This window comes from Geotrypetes seraphini, chromosome 4 (genome assembly GCF_902459505.1).
Source record: "Geotrypetes seraphini chromosome 4, aGeoSer1.1, whole genome shotgun sequence".
Classification (NCBI taxonomy): Eukaryota; Metazoa; Chordata; class Amphibia; order Gymnophiona; family Dermophiidae; genus Geotrypetes; species Geotrypetes seraphini.
In genome coordinates, this window is record NC_047087.1 from 1,134,242 (window position 1) to 1,153,532 (window position 19,291).

At 44.2% G+C, this 19,291-nt stretch overlaps 1 protein-coding gene across 6 annotated transcripts in view; it reads right to left on the bottom strand.

Annotated features, from left to right (window-relative positions):
• AP1G1 (adaptor related protein complex 1 subunit gamma 1) overlaps positions 1-19,291 on the bottom strand; it is a 584,387-nt gene that overhangs the window by 97,152 nt on the left and 467,944 nt on the right. For all 6 annotated transcript variants that reach the window (XM_033942090.1, XM_033942089.1, XM_033942091.1 and 3 more), the window contains 2 exons: positions 12,859-12,913; positions 12,441-12,563 (listed from right to left, as the gene is read on the bottom strand). In XM_033942090.1, coding sequence (XP_033797981.1) covers positions 12,441-12,563; positions 12,859-12,913 — 178 coding nt within the window. The remainder of the gene's footprint in view (positions 1-12,440; positions 12,564-12,858; positions 12,914-19,291) is intronic.

The following is a 19,291-nucleotide window of genomic DNA, read 5'->3' on the forward strand; positions in this document are numbered from 1 at the left end:
ATGGGATATTCAGTGGGATCTATAGGGGAGTAAAAGTCAGGGAGTGGGTCATTGGTATGGACAGACTCGATGGGCTATGGCCCTTTTCTGCCATCAATTTCTATGTTTCTATGTCTAATAAAAGGGATGGAAAACCTTTCATACGCTGAGAGATTGGAGAAACTGGGACTCTTTTCCCTGAAGAAGGAGACTTAGGCGGGATATGATAGAGACTTACAAGATCATGAAGGGCATAGAGAGAGTAAAGAGGGACAGATTCTTCAAACTTTAAAAAAATAAAAGAACAAGAGAGCATTCGGAAAAGTTGAAAGGGGACAGATTCAAAACAAATGCTAGGAAGTTCTTCTTTACCCAACATGTGGTGGACACCTGGAATCCGCTTCCAGAGGGCGTAATAGGGCAGAGTACGGTACTGGGAGTTCAAAAAAGGATTGGACAATTTCCTGCTGGAAAAGGGGATAGAGAGGTATAGATAGAGGATTACTGCACAGGTCCTGGACCTGTTGGGCCGCCGCGTGAGCAGACTGCTGGGCACGATGGACCTCAGGTCTGACTCAGCAGAGGCATTTCTTATGTTGTATGTGATGACCAGTTTTCTAAGGATGGATAGCAGGTCATCTAGAATGGCCATTGGAGAGTGTGGTGATCTGTATATCAAGGTGAAGGTTAGATCTCTGTTGTGATCCAGGGAAGATGAGGCACTCTAGTGCGTCTAATATTATGACTTCTATCAGTCTTAGATTGAGGCTGGACTTAATGATAGCGGCTATACCTCCACCTCTAGTGTTGGTCTGTGAGCAAGCTAGCGCTTCATATCCCGGAGGGCATAAGAGCATAAGAATAGCCTTACTGGGTCAGACCAATGGTCCATCAAGCTCAGTAGCCCGTTCTCACGATGGCCAATCCACAGGTCACTAGTACCTGGCCAAAACCCAAGGAATAACTGCAACATTCCATGCTACCGATCCAGGGTATGCAGAGGCTTCCCCCATGTCTTCATAATAACAAGACTATGGACTTTTCCTCCAGGAATTTGTCCAAACCTTTCTTAAAATCAGCTATGCTATTCGCTTTTACCACAACCTCTGGCAATGCGTTCCAGATCTTAACTATTCTCGGAGTGAAAAAATATTTCCTACTATTGGTTTTAAAAGTATTTCCCTGCAGTTTCATCATTCTATTGTGAGCTGCATTGGCTTCCTATGGAGGCATGGGTGTTCTTTAAGCTGGGTTGTCTCTGTTATAAGGCTTTATATGGTCAGCCCCCCTTTACTTGGTAAATAGATTCTCCATAGCTTCACACAAATACAGTAGAAAAACTCATGCCCTGTTTAACTTTCCTTCTGTACAGGGCTGTAGTAGTAAGAAATTTTTTAACCATACCTTAGCGTACCAGGCAGCTTTTTTATGATAGGGAATTTCAAACATTGTTGCTCACAGCGTGCTCTTACAAACATCTCAGATCACAGCTGAAGACCTATCTTTTTTCCAAGCACTTGACTAACTTATTCTATTCCCTGGATCATGTTTACTATTAATAACCTTTTGTAAACCACGTTGAACTTATGGTTATGCAGTTAACAAGTTCAATATAATGTAATGTTAAGTATTCTATTCCAATCCCTAGAGGAACAACACATAAAACCATTGCCCCCTAATGCAAAAAACTTACTGCCAGCCTCTACCTTCTACTCTACCCCATGGGAGGGAAAACCCACTGCTTATTTGTGGAGCAGCATAGAATCTATTTATCTCTTTTGAGATCTTGCCAAGTACCTGTGACCAGGGTTCGTCACTATTGGAAACAGGATGCAAGGCTTGATGGACCTTTAGTCTGTCCCAGTATGGCAATTATGATGTTCTTATCCCTCTTCCACGTTCTGATATATTGCAAAACAAAAAGATCAATGTGGTGCATTTTTTATCTTAGGAGTCAGGTTAGTAAGCTTAGTTAGTAACTATAGTGATGTCATCCACATAGATATAGCAGATAACGTCCTGAAAGGTCCATCTAGTCTGCCCAGTCATATTCATTATTAACTCATGATTAAATTGTCTCTCTTTGGCATTTCTGGGACTAGACTGTAGAAGTCCACTCAGAACTGGAGTTGCCTTTGAAGCTCACTCCAGTCTATCTGCACTATCTTGTCATTTGCAGGACACAGACCATAAAAATCTGCCGGTACTTTCCTCATGCTGCAAATTACTGGAGTTTACATGAAAACCCTCTCCAGTCCATCCTAAATTGAACCAACATAGAAACACAGAAAAATGAAGGCAGATAAAGATCATATGGTCTATATAAAGTCTACCTAACCATGTCATCTATAATCTTTCCTCTCCCTTAGAGATCCAAAGTACTTGTCCCAAGCTTTCTTGAATTCAGATTCATTTTTTTGTCTCCACCACCTGCACTGGGAGGCTGTGCCAAGCATTCACCATCTTTTCCATGAAAAAGCATTTTCTGAGGTTACTTTGAATCTATCCCCTCTTAACTTCATCCTATGCCCCCTCATTACAGAGTTTCCTTTCAATTGAAACACACTTGCCTCATGCGCATTTATGCGGCGTAGGTATTTAAACAGCTTTATCCACCTTCCTGCCTTTCCTCCAAAGTATACATATTCAGATCTTTAAGTCTGTTCCCGTTTGCCTTGTGACAAAGACAACCGACCATTTTATTAGCCTTCCTCTGGACAGACTCCATCCTTTTTATATCTTTTTGAAGGTGTGGACTCCAGAATTGTACACAATATTCTAAATGAGGTCTTACCAGAGTCTTATACAGGGGCATCAATACCACCTTTGTCCTACTGGCCATACCTCTTCCTATGCACCTAAGCATTCTTCTTGCTTTTTCAACCTGTTTGACCACCCTAAGATCATCACGTTATCCACATCCAGGTCCCACTTTTCTTTCATGCACAAAAGTTCTTAACCCTCTAAACTGTACCATTCCTTGGGTTTTGGAGCCAAAATTTATGAGCTCCTCAGCCCAAGTACTCTCTTGGCAGGGAGGATACCAGCAACTATGAAATGTCTGCCATTCTCACCAGCATAAAAACCCCACCCATTGCTAAGTTGCAATCACTGCCACCATAGCTCATCTGGGCACATCATGGGCTTGCAAGACATTGTGGCACTGCCACTCCAAATGAGGCACCAAATACAGTGTTAATCATGGCCCAGTTTCAGGAAGAAAGGGGCTGGCTGCACTTAACTTATACTGCATTGCAATTTGTTTGCCATGGATAGGATATGTTGGAGTGAGCAGAATTTTCTATCTGACCAGAGAAGCAGATGACTACATCTTGTGAGACTGTAGTTTTTTTTCCTGTTATATTGGAGTTCCTTTCTTTACATGTGTTTTTAGTATTATACTTGGACCTGTCTTACCAGTATGGCAGAGGAAGGAGGAAGTTTCTGCCATCTTGTCCCCCCTTCCTCCGCCCGACGCCGTTACAAGCAGGAGGACTCTGCTCTCTCTTAGAGCCCCTGCCTTTCCAGCCACCGGAGATCGCCGACGCAGCCCGACTTTTGAGTCGGATTTTCCCTCTTCAGCCCGTGGGGGCCACCGAAAGCCTCTCCCCCCAGCGACTTCCTAGGCAGAGGAAGGAGGAAGTTTCTGCCATCTTGTCCCTCCTTCCTCCGCCCGACGCCGTTACAAGCAGGAGGACTCTGCTCTCTCTTAGAGCCCCTGCCTTTCCAGCCACCGGAGATCGCCGACGCAGCCCGACTTTTGAGTCGGATTTTCCCTCTTCAGCCCGTGGGGGCCACCGAAAGCCTCTCCCCCCAGCGACTTCCTAGGCAGAGGAAGGAGGAAGTTTCTGCCATCTTGTCCCTCCTTCCTCCGCCCGACGCCGTTACAAGCAGGAGGACTCTGCTCTCTCTTAGAGCCCCTGCCTTTCCAGCCACCGGAGATCGCCGACGCAGCCCGACTTTTGAGTCGGATTTTCCCTCTTCAGCCCGTGGGGGCCACCGAAAGCCTCTCCCCCCAGCGACTTCCTAGGCAGAGGAAGGAGGAAGTTTCTGCCATCTTGTCCCTCCTTCCTCCGCCCGACGCCGTTACAAGCAGGAGGACTCTGCTCTCTCTTAGAGCCCCTGCCTTTCCAGCCACCGGAGATCGCCGACGCAGCCCGACTTTTGAGTCGGATTTTCCCTCTTCAGCCCGTGGGGGCCACCGAAAGCCTCTCCCCCCAGCGACTTCCTAGGCAGAGGAAGGAGGAAGTTTCTGCCATCTTGTCCCTCCTTCCTCCGCCCGACGCCGTTACAAGCAGGAGGACTCTGCTCTCTCTTAGAGCCCCTGCCTTTCCAGCCACCGGAGATCGCCGACGCAGCCCGACTTTTGAGTCGGATTTCCCCTCTTCAGCCCGTGGGGGCCACCGAAAGCCTCTCCCCCCAGCGACTTCCTAGGCAGAGGAAGGAGGAAGTTTCTGCCATCTTGTCCCTCCTTCCTCCGCCCGACGCCGTTACAAGCAGGAGGACTCTGCTCTCTCTTAGAGCCCCTGCCTTTCCAGCCACCGGAGATCGCCGACGCAGCCCGACTTTTGAGTCGGATTTTCCCTCTTCAGCCCGTGGGGGCCACCGAAAGCCTCTCCCCCCAGCGACTTCCTAGGCAGAGGAAGGAGGAAGTTTCTGCCATCTTGTCCCTCCTTCCTCCGCCCGACGCCGTTACAAGCAGGAGGACTCTGCTCTCTCTTAGAGCCCCTGCCTTTCCAGCCACCGGAGATCGCCGACGCAGCCCGACTTTTGAGCCGGATTTTCCTTCTTCAGCCCGTGGGGGCCACCGAAAGCCTCTCCCCCCAGCGACTAGAAACTCTGCCCCACAGTCCACCCAAAGTTCACCATTGTCAAAGTTTACCATTGTTTACACCCCTGCTTCTGCACCATATTTTACCATTGTATTCACTCATGTTTTGATGCTAACCTTTTTTTTGCTTTTTTGCTCAGTTCTGCTCCAAACTGTACTCCCTGCCAAAGGTTTTGTTTCTTTTTTTTTTTTACCAATCTCTCACTTTTTCAGCTACCCCAGTTCCCCCAGTACCCTGGACTACACATTTACCTCTCCTCCCCTCTCTAGGCTCGTACACAGTCAGCTTAATCTAAGTCCCCCCTACTCCTCCCTCAACCAACTCTACTCCCCCTTACTGCAGACTCTCACACACCAACCACCCTACCATGAATCCATCCTTCTGGATCCTTCTCCTCCTACTCTGCTCACCTCTCTACCCTTCCCTCTGTCTGAAACCTCCCTCCCCCAATCTACTTAATCCCGCCAACACCAATACCATCTGCCCCGGACTCAGAATCCCCACACTGATACGCACCAGAAACCCCCCTCCCAAGAAAAACCACCGAAAAGCCAACCTAGACTCCCTAAAGCCCCTGCCCCCTGCCAATCTTCGCAACACTGTCCCAGACTCTCTCACCCCAGTCCCGACAATCTACTGCAATGCCAGATCCGCATGCAATAAGACCCAAATCTTGAAAGACCTTCTAGACGAGCTCGACCCTGGTTTCCTATGCATCACAGAATCATGGATCGCCAAAGACGACCTATTCACTCAAAATGAACTCCTCCCCCATGGCTACCAAGGCCTCTTCTCCCCCAGACCCAACCGAAAAGGAGGTGGTCTGGCACTCCTCTACAAATCTTTCTTCGACGTCCAGCTCCTCGAGACGGGCACCCATGCCTCTCTAGAATATCTGCTCGCCTCAGTCACTGACGAACTCCGCACCCACCCATTGGGCATCCTAATACTATACCGACCACCCACCCCTTGGACCAAATCTTCCAATCTCGTCTATGAGACCATAACAAATGCCTTCCTTAAATTCCAAAGACTTTTGATCGTTGGCGATATCAACCTCCACCTCGACGACACAAATAACAATGATACATCTGAATTCAACAACTTCCTTACCTCTCTAGGATTTCCCTTACCCACCCCATCCCCAACCCACGAAAAAGGACATACCCTAGACTTCACCACCTTCATTGATCTTACCGCCTTCAAAACCTCAACCGACGACACTCGCTGGGAACAAGTCCCCTGGTCAGATCATTTCTTAGGGACCACCTGTCTCCCCGTCTTCATGTCACATCTTGACTCCCCACCCCACTACTCTCATTCCATAACCTACCGCAAAAAAACCTCGAGCAACCTATTCTGGTCCAAACTCCTAAACAAACTCTCCTCCAACCCTAGACCTATAGACCCTGAATCACATTGGCACAACTGGACCACCCTCTCCGAGTCCACCTACCACTCCCTTGCTCCATTAACCACCAAAACCATCTCCTACCTGGTACCTACCTCTTCACAGAGAACTGAAACAGAAATGTCGCGCTTTGGAGCGCAAATGGAAAAAATCTAAATCCCCTTCTGATAGACAGACCTGGAGGACTAACATTAAATCTTACAACTCAACACTAAAAAAAGCCAGGAAAATCTTCTTCGGAGATAAGATCTCTAGATCCAATAACCAAATCAGTGCGCTGTTCAACATCTGGCGCTCCCTAACCACAAAAAAAGACCCACGTTCGCTTCCACCATCCCTATCAGCTGATGCCCTTGCAAATTTCTTTAATGAAAAGATTACCACTCTAAGATGCTCCTTCCCTCCCACAGTCTCCTACAACTCCCTGACCTCCATTGATCTCAATCCTACCTCACCTGTATCCACCCCCATTCCTGCCGACAGATCCTGGACCGCCTTCGAGCCTGTCTCTGAACCGCAAGTCTCCAAACTCTGCCACAAACTAAAAACTTGCAAGTGCATTTTGGATCCTTTCCCCTCCTATCTATTCGATAATATCCCTACACAGGCCATCGCTTCCCTCACCGACCTCATAAACTCTGCCCTAACATCGGGCCTTTTCTCCCCCGACATGGGGCACATTTCACTGTCCCCTCTACTGAAAAAGGCCGACCTTGATCCCACCATTCCATCTAACTACCGTCCTATAGCAAATATCCCTCTCCTAACCAAGTTATTAGAATCCATCATATCCACCCAACTCTCATCCTACCTAGAACGTTTCTCTATCCTCCTACCCCACCAATTCGGCTTCAGACCCAACTTCAGCACCGAATCCCTCTTGGCCTCACTAATCTCTAAGGTGCAACAACTCCACTCTCGAAAAAAATTCGCTGTTCTTCTTCAATTCGACCTCTCCGCAGCCTTCGATGTCGTTCACCACGACATCCTTATCTTCCAACTCTCCGAAATAGGCATAAGCTCCACAGTCCTTGACTGGTTCTCTAAATTCCTACGTTTCCGCTCCTACACCGTAAACACAAACGGCTCCTCATCCCCCGCCTGGAAGCCGAAATGTGGAGTCCCGCAAGGCTCACCCCTCTCTCCTATTCTTTTCAACATCTACATGTCCTCTCTGAAACTCCTTCATCTATCCCCCCTAGAAACTCTCTACTCCTATGCTGACGACATCCTCATCCTCCTCGAAACCGACGCGAACCTCTCGAACCTCACTGAGAACATCTCCACATGTATTACGAACCTCCAATCCTGGGCCCAATCTGTACAAATGAAACTGAATGAGTCCAAAACCAAACTCCTTTGGCTCGGCCCAATTTCAGATCATTTACCCACCTCCATCCCTCTACCTTCCGGCCCCACTCTTCATCTTGAGTTTTCAAGCAAAGTCCTAGGCATCATCTTAGACTCCTCTCTCTCCTTCAACGATCACCTCAATTCCCTAGTAAAAAAATGCTTCTTTAGCCTCCACATGTTAAGAAAAGTAAGATCTTGTTTTCATCATTCCCATTTCGCCATCCTCGTCCAATCCACCATCCTCTCTAGACTAGACTACTGCAACTCCATCTATATAAGCCTAACTAAGAAAAACCTCCATAGACTTCAGCTAATTCAAAACGCCGCTGCCAAGCTTATTTTCGCAAAGGGCAAGTTTGATCACGTTTCCCCACTCCTCTCCAAGCTTCACTGGCTCCCAGTATACTCCAGAGTCCTCTATAAATGTGCCTGCTTAGCCTTCAAGATTCTACATGGCGTCCTTCCTCCCGTTATCCCACTCTTTTGGAATTCATCAAACCCACTCTCTTCTAGACCCTCCCAAAAACTGAAACTATCTTTCCCGTCTATAAAAGGTATATCCCGCGCAGGAAAACTTGGAACATCCCTCCCCTTTAGAACCACTAAACTCTGGAACAACCTCTCATCCCCGCTCAGAAATTCTAGCTCCTTCCAAGCCTTCCGTAAACGCTTGAAAACTTGGCTTTTCTCAAAAATCTAATCTCCTCCCGTTCTCTAGTACCCTGCCCCTCTCTATCCTCTCTGTCCCTCTCCTATACCCCTTCTTTGTAATTCCTTTCCTCTTATCCTCTGTTAACCGTGCCGAGCTCTGCGCTGCGGAGATGGTGCGGTATACAAACCTAATGGTTTAGTTTAGTTATATCAAGTTTTAATAATAACATTTATTTTATATTCTGGTGGAACCTTATATCTTTCTTATAAATACAAAGACAAAGGGGTCCTTTTACTAAGGCGTGCGCTAAATATTAGCGCACATTAAATGCTAACATGTCAGGGGGGGACTGGCACTGCCGGATTTGAGGAAATACAACATTGCTTGTCTTCTTCGACACTTGGTGGATTGGATTCAGAACACATAGTTTTACACGCCCATCTCTCTGGAGCAGCAACTGATGGCTCCCACTCACCTGATGTATTATCTTCATGCTAAGCGCCCTCATCGGATTTTCCCTACTAGGAGTCATCCTTTGCTGAGATCTATGCGACAATGTTGGCAATGGTTGTGTAAACGTATGCGTTTGCCTTTTGCCTCCACCATTCTGCTGCCCCTGTGGGGTAACCAAGACCTGGATCCTGATGCTTCTAAACTTTACCTGCAGCGCTGGAGCGCCCAGGGTCTTTGCTTTGTCTGTGATCTTGTGTCCGCAGCGGGAGTTCCACCATAAAATCAATAGACAAACGGCAAAGAAACAATAAACCCCAATGGTTCACTGAGGAGATCTCGCACCTCATTAAGGAGAAGAAAACAGCATTTCTTTCCTACAAACGTACGCAGCAAAGGGAAACTAAAATAGAATATAAGACCAGGTCTGCAGCGGTTAAAACAGCGGTTAGGGAGGCCAAACTTCGAGTGGAAGAAACTTTGGCAAAAAACATTAAAAAAGGGGACAAATCTTTCTTCAGGTATATTAGTGATAGGAAAAGGAACACAGATGGCATAGTATGCCTTAGAAGACCGGACGGAAACTACGCGGTGGCGGATTCTGAAAAAGCCGAAATACTAAATGAATATTTCTGCTCGGTCTTCACCTGTGAGGCACCGGGACACGGACCACAGTTGAAGACAAAACAAATTGCGGAAGACCCGTTTCAGAATTTTGAGTTCACACCTGAAGATGTCTACAGCGAACTGACAAGGCTCAAGGAGAACAAGGCCATGGGACCGGACAATTTACACCCAAGAGTGCTTAGAGAATTAAGAGATGTTCTGGTGGAACCGTTGGCCGTGCTCTTCAATCTCTCACTAAGCACGGGGAAAGTTCCGTTGGACTGGAAAACAGCCAACATCGTTCCTCTGCATAAAAAGGGTTGCAAGGCTGAGGCTGCGAACTATAGACCGGTGAGTCTCACTTCAATAGTGTGTAAACTCATGGAATCACTAATTAAGCATAAATTAGATACGGTCTTGAATGAGGGGAATCTCCGGGACCCCAATCAACATGGATTCACCAAGGGTAGGTCCTGGCAGTCCAATCTTATCAGTTTCTTTGAATGGGTAACAAGAAGGCTGGACTCGGGAGAATCCTTAGACGTCGTATACCTTGATTTCAGCAAGGCTTTTGACAGCGTCCCACACCGCAGACTGCTGAACAAGATGGAATCAATGGGGTTAGGAGTAACACTAACTGCATGGGTTAAAGATTGGCTAAGTGGCAGACTTCAGAGGGTGATGGTTAACGGTACCCTCTCTAAAACATCAGAAGTGACCAGCGGAGTGCCGCAGGGCTCAGTCCTGGGTCCACTCCTCTTCAACATATTCATTAGGGATTTGACTCAAGGGCTTCAAGGCAAGGTAACCTTATTCGCTGATGACGCCAAACTATGCAATATCGTAAACGGCTACAATCTACAGGATACTATGGAACAGGACCTCCATACTTTAGAAAGCTGGTCTATCTGGAAGCTGGGCTTCAACGCCAAAAAATGTAAGGTCATGCATCTCGGAAATGGAAATCCATGCAGAACTTACACCTTGAATGGAGAAACTTTGACCAAGACTGCGGCAGAACGAGACTTGGGAGAGATCATCAGTGCAGACATGAAGACTGCCACTCAAGTGGAGAAGGCTTCATCTAAGGCACGGCAGATGATGGGTTGTATCAAGAGAAGTTTCGTCAACAGGAAGCCTGAGGTCATGATGCCATTATACAGAGCCATGGTGAGACCTCATCTGGAATACTGTGTGCAATTCTGGAGGCCACATTACCGTAAAGATGTGCTCAGAATTGAGTCGGTTCAGCGGATGGCCACCAGGATGGTCTCAGGGCTAAAGGGTCTCTCGTACGAAGAAAGACTGAACAAATTGCAGCTCTATACTCTCGAGGAGCGTAGGGAGAGGGGAGACATGATTGAGACATTTAAGTACATCACGGGACAAGTCGAGGTGGAAGATGATATCTTTCTTCTCAAAGGACCCTCAAACACAAGAGGACATCCGCTCAAACTCAGGGGAGGGAAGTTTCGTGGAGACGTCAGGAAGTACTTCTTCACGGAACGAGTGATAGAGCATTGGAACAAGCTTCCAGTACAGGTGATCGAGGCCCGCAGTATCCCAGACTTCAAGAATAAATGGGATACCTATGTGGGATCACTGCGAGGGTCATACCAATGAATAGGGTTGCTAGGATATAGACTTAATAGAGCAGGTCAGTAAAGTTTAGGGGCCAGTAGACTTAAAAGGGTGGGTCAATGGTATGGGCAGACTTGATGGGCTGTAGCCCTTATCTGCCGTCATCTTTCTATGTTTCTATTCTTTCCAGGAGCTACAGGAGGCGTGTTACTTGGAGGCTAGAGATTGGCTCTTTTACCACCAGGTGTCTCATTATCTTCTCACTGGATGCTGCTACTTTGAATGAAGACAAGGCGGACATGGTGTGTGAGACTTTGACTTTGTCCAGATGGACCCAGATCAGTTTATCTTTTCATCAAGTCAGTTTGAGTAGCTTTTGTACCCCTTGGGACTATGAGGTTGTGGCTGCTGTGTGAAACCAGGATCTTTCCCCTTCTGAACATGTTACCGGGGATGGAATTCGTCTTCTTATGAAACATCTTCCTTGGCTGACCCGTTCCATTGCGCTGCAGGAGCAGCACTTTAAGTTTCTTCTGCGGCTGCATGTGTCTCCTTACCAGGCATATATTTCTGGGTATGCCTCTCATGCTCAGTGTCCTAAGTGCCAGTCCACCCCTGCGGGTTTACTTCACATGTTCTAGTCTTGTGTCTGTATTCAGACCTTCTGGTCTTTTGTTGCTTTATATTTACAAACTGTATTGGGTAAACGAATTCCTTTCAGGGCGGATGTACTGCTCTTTTCTCATGTTGTCACCTTGGGCTAGTTAAGAGGGGCAATTTGTTACTGCAGAAAGCCTCATTACTGGCCCGAAAATGTATTTTATTGTTGTGACGTCAGGCTGAGGCGCCCACTATCACCATGTGGAAAAATGAAGTGTTTACTTTGTTGAAATTAGAATATTTGGATGTTCGACGTGGTGGTCCTGGTCCCTGGAGTAAGTTTTACAGAATTTGGGCTCCTGTTTAGGAGCACGAAGTTCGTTTTTGAACTTTTGACACTGGAGTGCGGGGGTGGGGGGTAGAGGAGTCTTTGGTGAGAGGTTTAGCTCCTTTAGGTCTTCGTGAAGGATTATCCCGGAAGACCTTTCTGGTTCTGCTGTTGTCTTATTGCTTGATGTTGTATGTATTCACAAAATATTAATAAAAATTATTAAAAAAAAAAAAAAAAGCTAACATGTGCTAAAGCGTCCATTATATCCTACGGACGCTTTGTCACGCATTAGCATTTAACACGTGCTAAAACGTACTAGCGTGCCTTAGTAAAAGGATCTCAAAATAGCTGAAAAATCTAATTTGCTTGATAGACTAAAAAAATATTGAAAGCCTTTTGGGTTGTTCTATAATGAAAAATCCAAGAATGTTATACAAAAATTGCTTTGTAAACTATCACAGGATCTTATGTTTATTGCATATCCTGTACTGTATTATATTGGTGTACAGTATGTTTGGATCTTTGTTGTTGTTTTTTTTTGTTTTGCTGCATATTTTATAAATTGTTTCAAAAATTAATAAAAATGGTTTGACCTTAAAAATGAGCAGAGTAGGAATTGTTGATGTTACAAGGGGAGACAAATACCTGAGAGATATCATCCAGAATGGCTTTATAGAGCTTCTGCACAGTGTATGCATGCATTTCAGTGCTGTTGGTGATGAGCTGGATCAAGTTGGGGACAGCGTCATCTCGGACATAACTACCAGCCTAAAAAGAAAAATACATGAATCATGTCATCCAACTGCTTTTTCTCCACAAAGTTCTAAACCTAAGCAAAAATTCAAGCCTGCCATATGTGCTTTGATTATTTGTGATTTCAAAACCTAAGCAGCTCAGGGGTACAAAAACTGAAACTGATGCTCCAGCAGAAAATTAGGAGACAGTCTTCCTTCTGTGCCACTATAAGCCCCCATTGTCTCTGCAGATTATTTAAGGAAACGTTCCTTCAACCATGTAGAGAACCAATGACCTTGGAGGTTCAAGCAAGCAAGTTCATTCTTACCGTAGTTAAGACTCTCATTATTGTGTCTATGTGCCACCTTCTGGAAGGTGCATATCTGGTGAGAAAAAAAAAAACACAAAACAAGTAAGAACCACATATATTAGACCAAAAATGAGCAGAGTCCTTTAAAACGCTTGGTAAAGGATAAATGTGAAAGTTAGCTTGTATCTTTCCAGTGATAGCTCAAGGCGAGTTATAGTTGGATACAGTAAGCACTTCTCTGATCCTAGAAGTCTGTACATAAGAACATAAGAATAGCCTTATTGGGTCAGACCAATGGTCCATCAAGCCCAGTTGCCTGTTCTCATGGTGGCCAATTCAGGTCACTAGTACCTGGCCAAAACCCAAGGAGCAGCAATATTCCATGCTACTGATACAGGGCAAGCAGTGGCTTCCCCCCGTGTTTTTCTCAACAAAAGACTATGGACTTTTTTTTTTAATATATATATTTTTATTAAGATTTTTCAAAATTGAACAACTGAAAAGTAGCTAATTCACAACACAGCAAACTAAACAGCTAATCACCAAGTATCTGCACAGAAAAACCCCACAGTGAATTTACCACCATCCAATTCCTTCCAAACCCACCCTCCAACACCCCTCACAGTTGAACAACACAGGCAAAAGGAGAGGCTCTCAGGCACAAACAAATCCCCCTCCAAAAAAAAAAAAGGGGGGGGAATGGGGGGAGGGGGAAGATCAGCCAGATCCAGAACCCTCAAATAGACTGTTTCCAAGTTAGGTAGGCATCCCAAACCTTATGATAAAAAGGCAAAGTATGACGACGGGTAGCCATCAACTTGGACATTAACTGCAAATAATCCAAGTGGGTACAGATGCGTCGAATAGCTGGCAAGTACTTCTGCTTCCAACAATAAATTCTGTAATACTGCTTGGCTGAAATGACCATCACGTCTGGAATAAGATTTTAGACAGTAGTGAGATGTGAATGTGTGAATTGAGGACCAAGTAGCTGCTTTGCAAATATTATCAATGGGAGTGGACCATAAGCAAGCTACTGATGCTGCCATAGCTCGGACCTTGTATGTTGTAACATGTCCCTTGAGCTGCAGCCAAGACTGAGCATAGTAGAAGGAAATACAGGCCGCTAACCTTGTGGAAATAGTTCTCTTGTTACAGGCAGGCCCAATCTGTTAGGATCAAAAGAGATGAACAGTTGAGGTGAAGTCCTATATAGCTGTCCTTTGTATGTAGTAGTGCTGCCCGATTCACGATTTGAATCGATTCACTGATTCCCTTCGGGTGAATCGATTCGAATCGGTTCGTTAAAAAAAAAAACCAACCAAAAACGGCCTGACCGATTCGGTGAACAGCCCTTCCTCCTTTCAGGGTGAAAGCGAGACTAATCTAAAAAGCAAAGGTTAAAAACAGAGAGACGGACAAAAGGCAGTTAAAAATGTTTAAAAATTTGGGATAAAAATTAAATATATAAGGACTTACATGTTGGTAAAAGTAAGGCAAGAACTGCAGAAAAACTGAAGAACCCTGGTGAAATACGTGGCAAAAAAGGGAGCATTTAAAAAGGCAAAGAGATTACGTCAAGTGAGGAAAGCAGCAACAAACTTTATTTGAAAGACACATGGAGCAAAAGCAAGGACTGGTATAAAGGGTTACGTACTGAAAAAGGGGGTATGGAGTTTGAAGATAAAGAATGAAATGTTTTGAGTCTGGTTATTTTCCCGTGCCTACATTCAAGACAGCTACCGTAGATTCCATGCTTTATTTTATTAGACACATTTCCCTTCCCCCTGCCAGCGTTTTTGTTTTGTTTTCTGCTGTTTCATGTAGACTCCCAGCTGTACTCGGCTTTTTGCTTTGCTGCTCCTTGCTTTCAGTTTTGATTTTGATTTTCAAATTATACTTTGTTCACATATGAGTTCCGCTTTATGTCTTCAGTTATGACCCTCAGCGCGTTACAACATTATATGCCCATTATGTTTAAATTGTCCACTCATTAGCTTAACTTTGGCTGTAATTGTATGTTTTGACCACATTTTCTTTTTCATCTGATGTATTTTACACGTCTCGTTTGCCCTTACACACTGTTCATTTTCAGACTTTTCTGCTTCGGTATGCCTTGTGTTTATTATGGCTGTTAGCATTTTTTCCGGATGAACATTACTACTACAATATCTCTCTTGAATTGTCTTAATTATACGTATTGTTTATCCTTGCCATGCATTCAACTGTGATTATAGTAGGTTGCCATTCACTCTACTATATACTTAGCAGGTTACTATCTTTTATTTTATTCTGTTACTGCTTTGATGCCTTGATTTAGCAATGCATTAGATTATTTTTCACGATGGTTTAATTCCTTTTAGATGTTATCTCATTTTCCTCTTAGTTTTATGCCTCGTTGAGCATTTCACTTTATGTTTTACTAACGTGATTTCTGTTGCCCCTCAATGTTTTGCTTAATTGTTTTATGATGACTTTATAATTGCTTTGTATGGCCTTTTCTCCATACTTGCTTTATTTATTTTTCTAAACTGTGGTGTACAAAATTGTTTTTTATTGCGCTGTGTTTCAATTGCTTATATACAGTATATTACCTTTGCTTTTTTTCAATTACTCCACATTATTTGCTTATTGCCCCATCATACTATAATTGCTTTTCTATTGCTCTTTAAGTGCTTTGTATGACTTTTTGGTACACTATGCTTATTTGTTCCTAATTGCCTCGGTTTGCTTCATATTGAATATACATATACTTTTTTATCCATACCTAAACCACCTGGGTAGATTTTATGTTTATGTTTATTCATGTTTTTGGATTAAGAGCTAAATTACATTTTTCTTTCATTGCATGGCTTCAATTACGTTATGTACTCTTGCTGCTTGCTCATGTTCAGTTTATAATGTGATTCCTATACACATGTATTTAATTATTTTTAATTATGTTTTGAATTATGCTGTTTGTTTATTTTCAGCTTATAATGTTGCTCTTATCCATATCTTTTATATTTATATACATGTTTTTTAAAATTATGTCTTTAATTATGTTATTTTGTTTTAACATGGCTCTTTAGACTCTTGATAAAGGCACGTGCACCGAAACACTGCCAGTGTGGAGTCTTTGAGCTATTGTGACAAATTCACCAATAAAATGACTTTTTGAACTATATACCCATGGCTCAATTCCTGACATCTTAGCCTCACGACTCATCATTGAGGCCAGTCCTTGGCTTCTGATTCAGTATGAAATAAACCCACCAGGATGTTTGAAACAAAGCACCCAATTAGGCAGGAAAATTGAATCGAATCGAAAAATTGATTCAATAGGCTGAATCGAATCTAAATTTTTTTTCCTGAATCGGGCAGCACTAGTATGTAGTAAGCCCAGGCACACTTACAGTCCAAAGTCTGTAAAGCTGTTTCTCCAGGAAAAGAATGAGACTTTGGGACAAAAACTGGAAGCACAATGGATTGATTCAGATGAAATTCCGTGACTACTTTTGGGAGGAATTTAAGATGGGTCCTGAGAACTACCTTGTTATGATGAAATACTGTGAAAGGTGGGTTGGAAACCAATGCTTGAATTTCAATCACTCGTTGAGCGGAAGTGCGCCCTCACCTGGAGCACTGCGTCCAGCACTGGTCGCCATACATGAAGGAGGACACGGTACTACTCGAAAGGGCCCAGAGAAGAGCGACTAAAATGGTTAAGGGGCTGGAGTTGTCGTACAGTGAGAGATTAGAGAAACTGGGCCTCATCTCCCTTGAAAAGATAATGAAGACTTAGTAGATAAACAGACTGTTCACCCTCTCCAAGGTAGGGAGAACGAGAGGGCCCTCTCTAAAGTTAAAAGGGGATAGATTCCGTACAAACGTAAGGAAGTTCTTCTTCACCCAGAGAGAGGTGGAAAACTGGAACGTTCTTCCAGAGGCTGTTATAGGGGAAAACACCCTCCAGGGATTCAAGATAGTTAGACAAGTTGCTGCTGAACGGGAATGTACGCAGGTAGGGCTGGTCTCAGTTAGGGCACTGGTCTTTGACCTAAGGGCCGCCGCGGAAGCAGACTGCTGGGCACAAGGGACCCCTGGTCTGACCCAGCAGCGGCAATTCTTATCTTCTGGGGTTGTGAACCCATGTCTTTACTTTCTTTATTTTTGATTTTCCTGATGATGTTACTCAGTCTATTCTTTAGCTCCATTTCTGGTAATTGTCTAACTGTACTTTGATAAGCTGTTTATTATCCTAAAATTACCGATCAAGAATATTTGTTCCTTTTTGATAAAAACAATTTCAGTTCACTGTATTTTTGCTTTTTGACTGATATTATTGTGAAATGTTTGAAAATTATAAAGAATAAAAAAAAGAAATTGAAGATGTAAATGTTTTTGTACATCGCTCAGATTAAGCGATTCATAAATTTTTTAAAATAAATAAATACTACTACATGTAAACAGAAGCCTCTAAATGATATATTCTCCCTCTCTCTACCACAATGTAATTTCGCTGTTTTTGCTGTTCCTTTACCTATTTCTTATGAAACCCTCTCTTCTTACATCCTGTATTTCGCTGATTGTCCAGCCTTCTTCGAATGTGAACCGCCTAGATGTCTTTCGACTATGGCGGTATAGAAGAATAAAGTTATTATTATTATTATAATTCCCAGTGAGTTATTCATATAATCTTTTGTCCATGTGACCTGATATATGTAGGTCGCACTTTCAGGAAGATCAAAATGAGAGTATTGGAACATAGGAGCAAATTGCATATTTCAACTATAACAGCCCCTATGGTGCCCCATTGTTTGGAACAGGGACATCGATTTGACAAACTACATTGGTTTGTGATGGAACAGATTCCTGCACATTTCATTGGAGATAAAATAGCCCAAATACAGTTACACAAACAAATCTGGATTTTTTGAACTAAACTCTGTTAAATCTGATGGACTGAATGACTCTATTGAGTGGAATACAATAATTTGAACGATGGGACATTTGGGTCTCAGATCATTTTTTCTCTGTTAGTTTTTATGGACTCAAGTTTCAAGTTTTATTATAATTTGATGAATCGCTTATTCAAAATTTACTAAGCGAATTACAATAAAATAAAAATAAACATAAATTTAGACATACTATTTAAAATTTACATATAATGGGCTAGACCGACAAACTTACAGACAAAATTGATACACAAGGAGTGAAGGGATAAAGTTACAAAATTAGTGCTTTAAATTCCCCTTTTACAGCTCTCATTGGCTATTCTTTAACCTCACGTAAGTCTGTCACACAACTCTGTGCATGCTTCTCATGTTGTTCCTTTATTAGCCTGAAGTACTTAGAATAGCATTACGGTTGGCATCTTTTTGGTGCCATTCATTTATGCCTATTTTTTTCATTCAGGAGTTCCTGAAGAAGAGGTTTAGTCCCTCGAAACGGAGCACTGTAGAACGAGTGTTGAGGAGTTGAAACTTTTGCAGATAAATTGCAAGCTACACCAATGCACTGCCTGCATTTCTAAAGCTAAGTACAGCTGATTCACTCTTTACTGAATTCAACTGGCTTCTCACAAATATTTTCGTGTGATATTCACAGGGAGAGTATACATATATTTAATATTTATCACTAAACATTACCATTTGATTATTGCACAAAAATATATACCTTATATACTCGAATATAAGTCGATCCGAATATAAGTTGAGAGTCCCATTTTCTCTTCCAAAAGGAGGAAAAATGGTTGACTCGAATATAAGTCAGGCGGCTTAATATTCAAATGCCCTGCCCTGTCAGATTCTGACCCAGCCCCCTCCCTGCCAGGCACTTTACCCAGCGCCCTTTCCCTCCCTCCCATCAGGTACTGCACCCAGCCCCCTTCCCTGTCAGGCACTGCAAACCATCCCTCTTCCCTCTCTCTGTCAGGCACTGCATCCAGCCCTCTTCCCTCCCTCCTCCTTGTCAGGCTCTGCACCCAGCCCCCTTCCCTCCCAATCCCTGTTAGGCTCTTCACCCAGCCCCCTTCCTTCCTTCCCTCCCTCCCCATGTCAGACACTGCACCCAGCTCCCCTCCTTCCCAGGCTCTGCACCCTGTCCCCCTCCCTGCCCTCATAGCTCCTCTGCTGATCCTCGGTGGTCCAGAGATGCAGCGGACAGGAGTGAGCTTTCTGCGCTCCTGCCCTGCTGGTTTCTTCTGCCGCTGAGTGGCAAGGAGCAAGTGCTCCTGCTCGGTGCTAAGCGGCTTCTTCACTGGCTCCCGCAAATTCTCACAGGAATTCACAGGAGCCAGTCAAGAAGCCACTCAGTACTGAGCAGAGTGCCAAAGCACACTCCTGCTCCTTGCCGCTCAGTGGCAGAAGAAACCGGGTTAGCAGCGGGGCAGGAGCGTGGAAAGCTCGCTCCTACCTGGCTGCATCTCTGGACCACCAGAGATCGGCAGAGGAGGTACGAGGACAGAGAG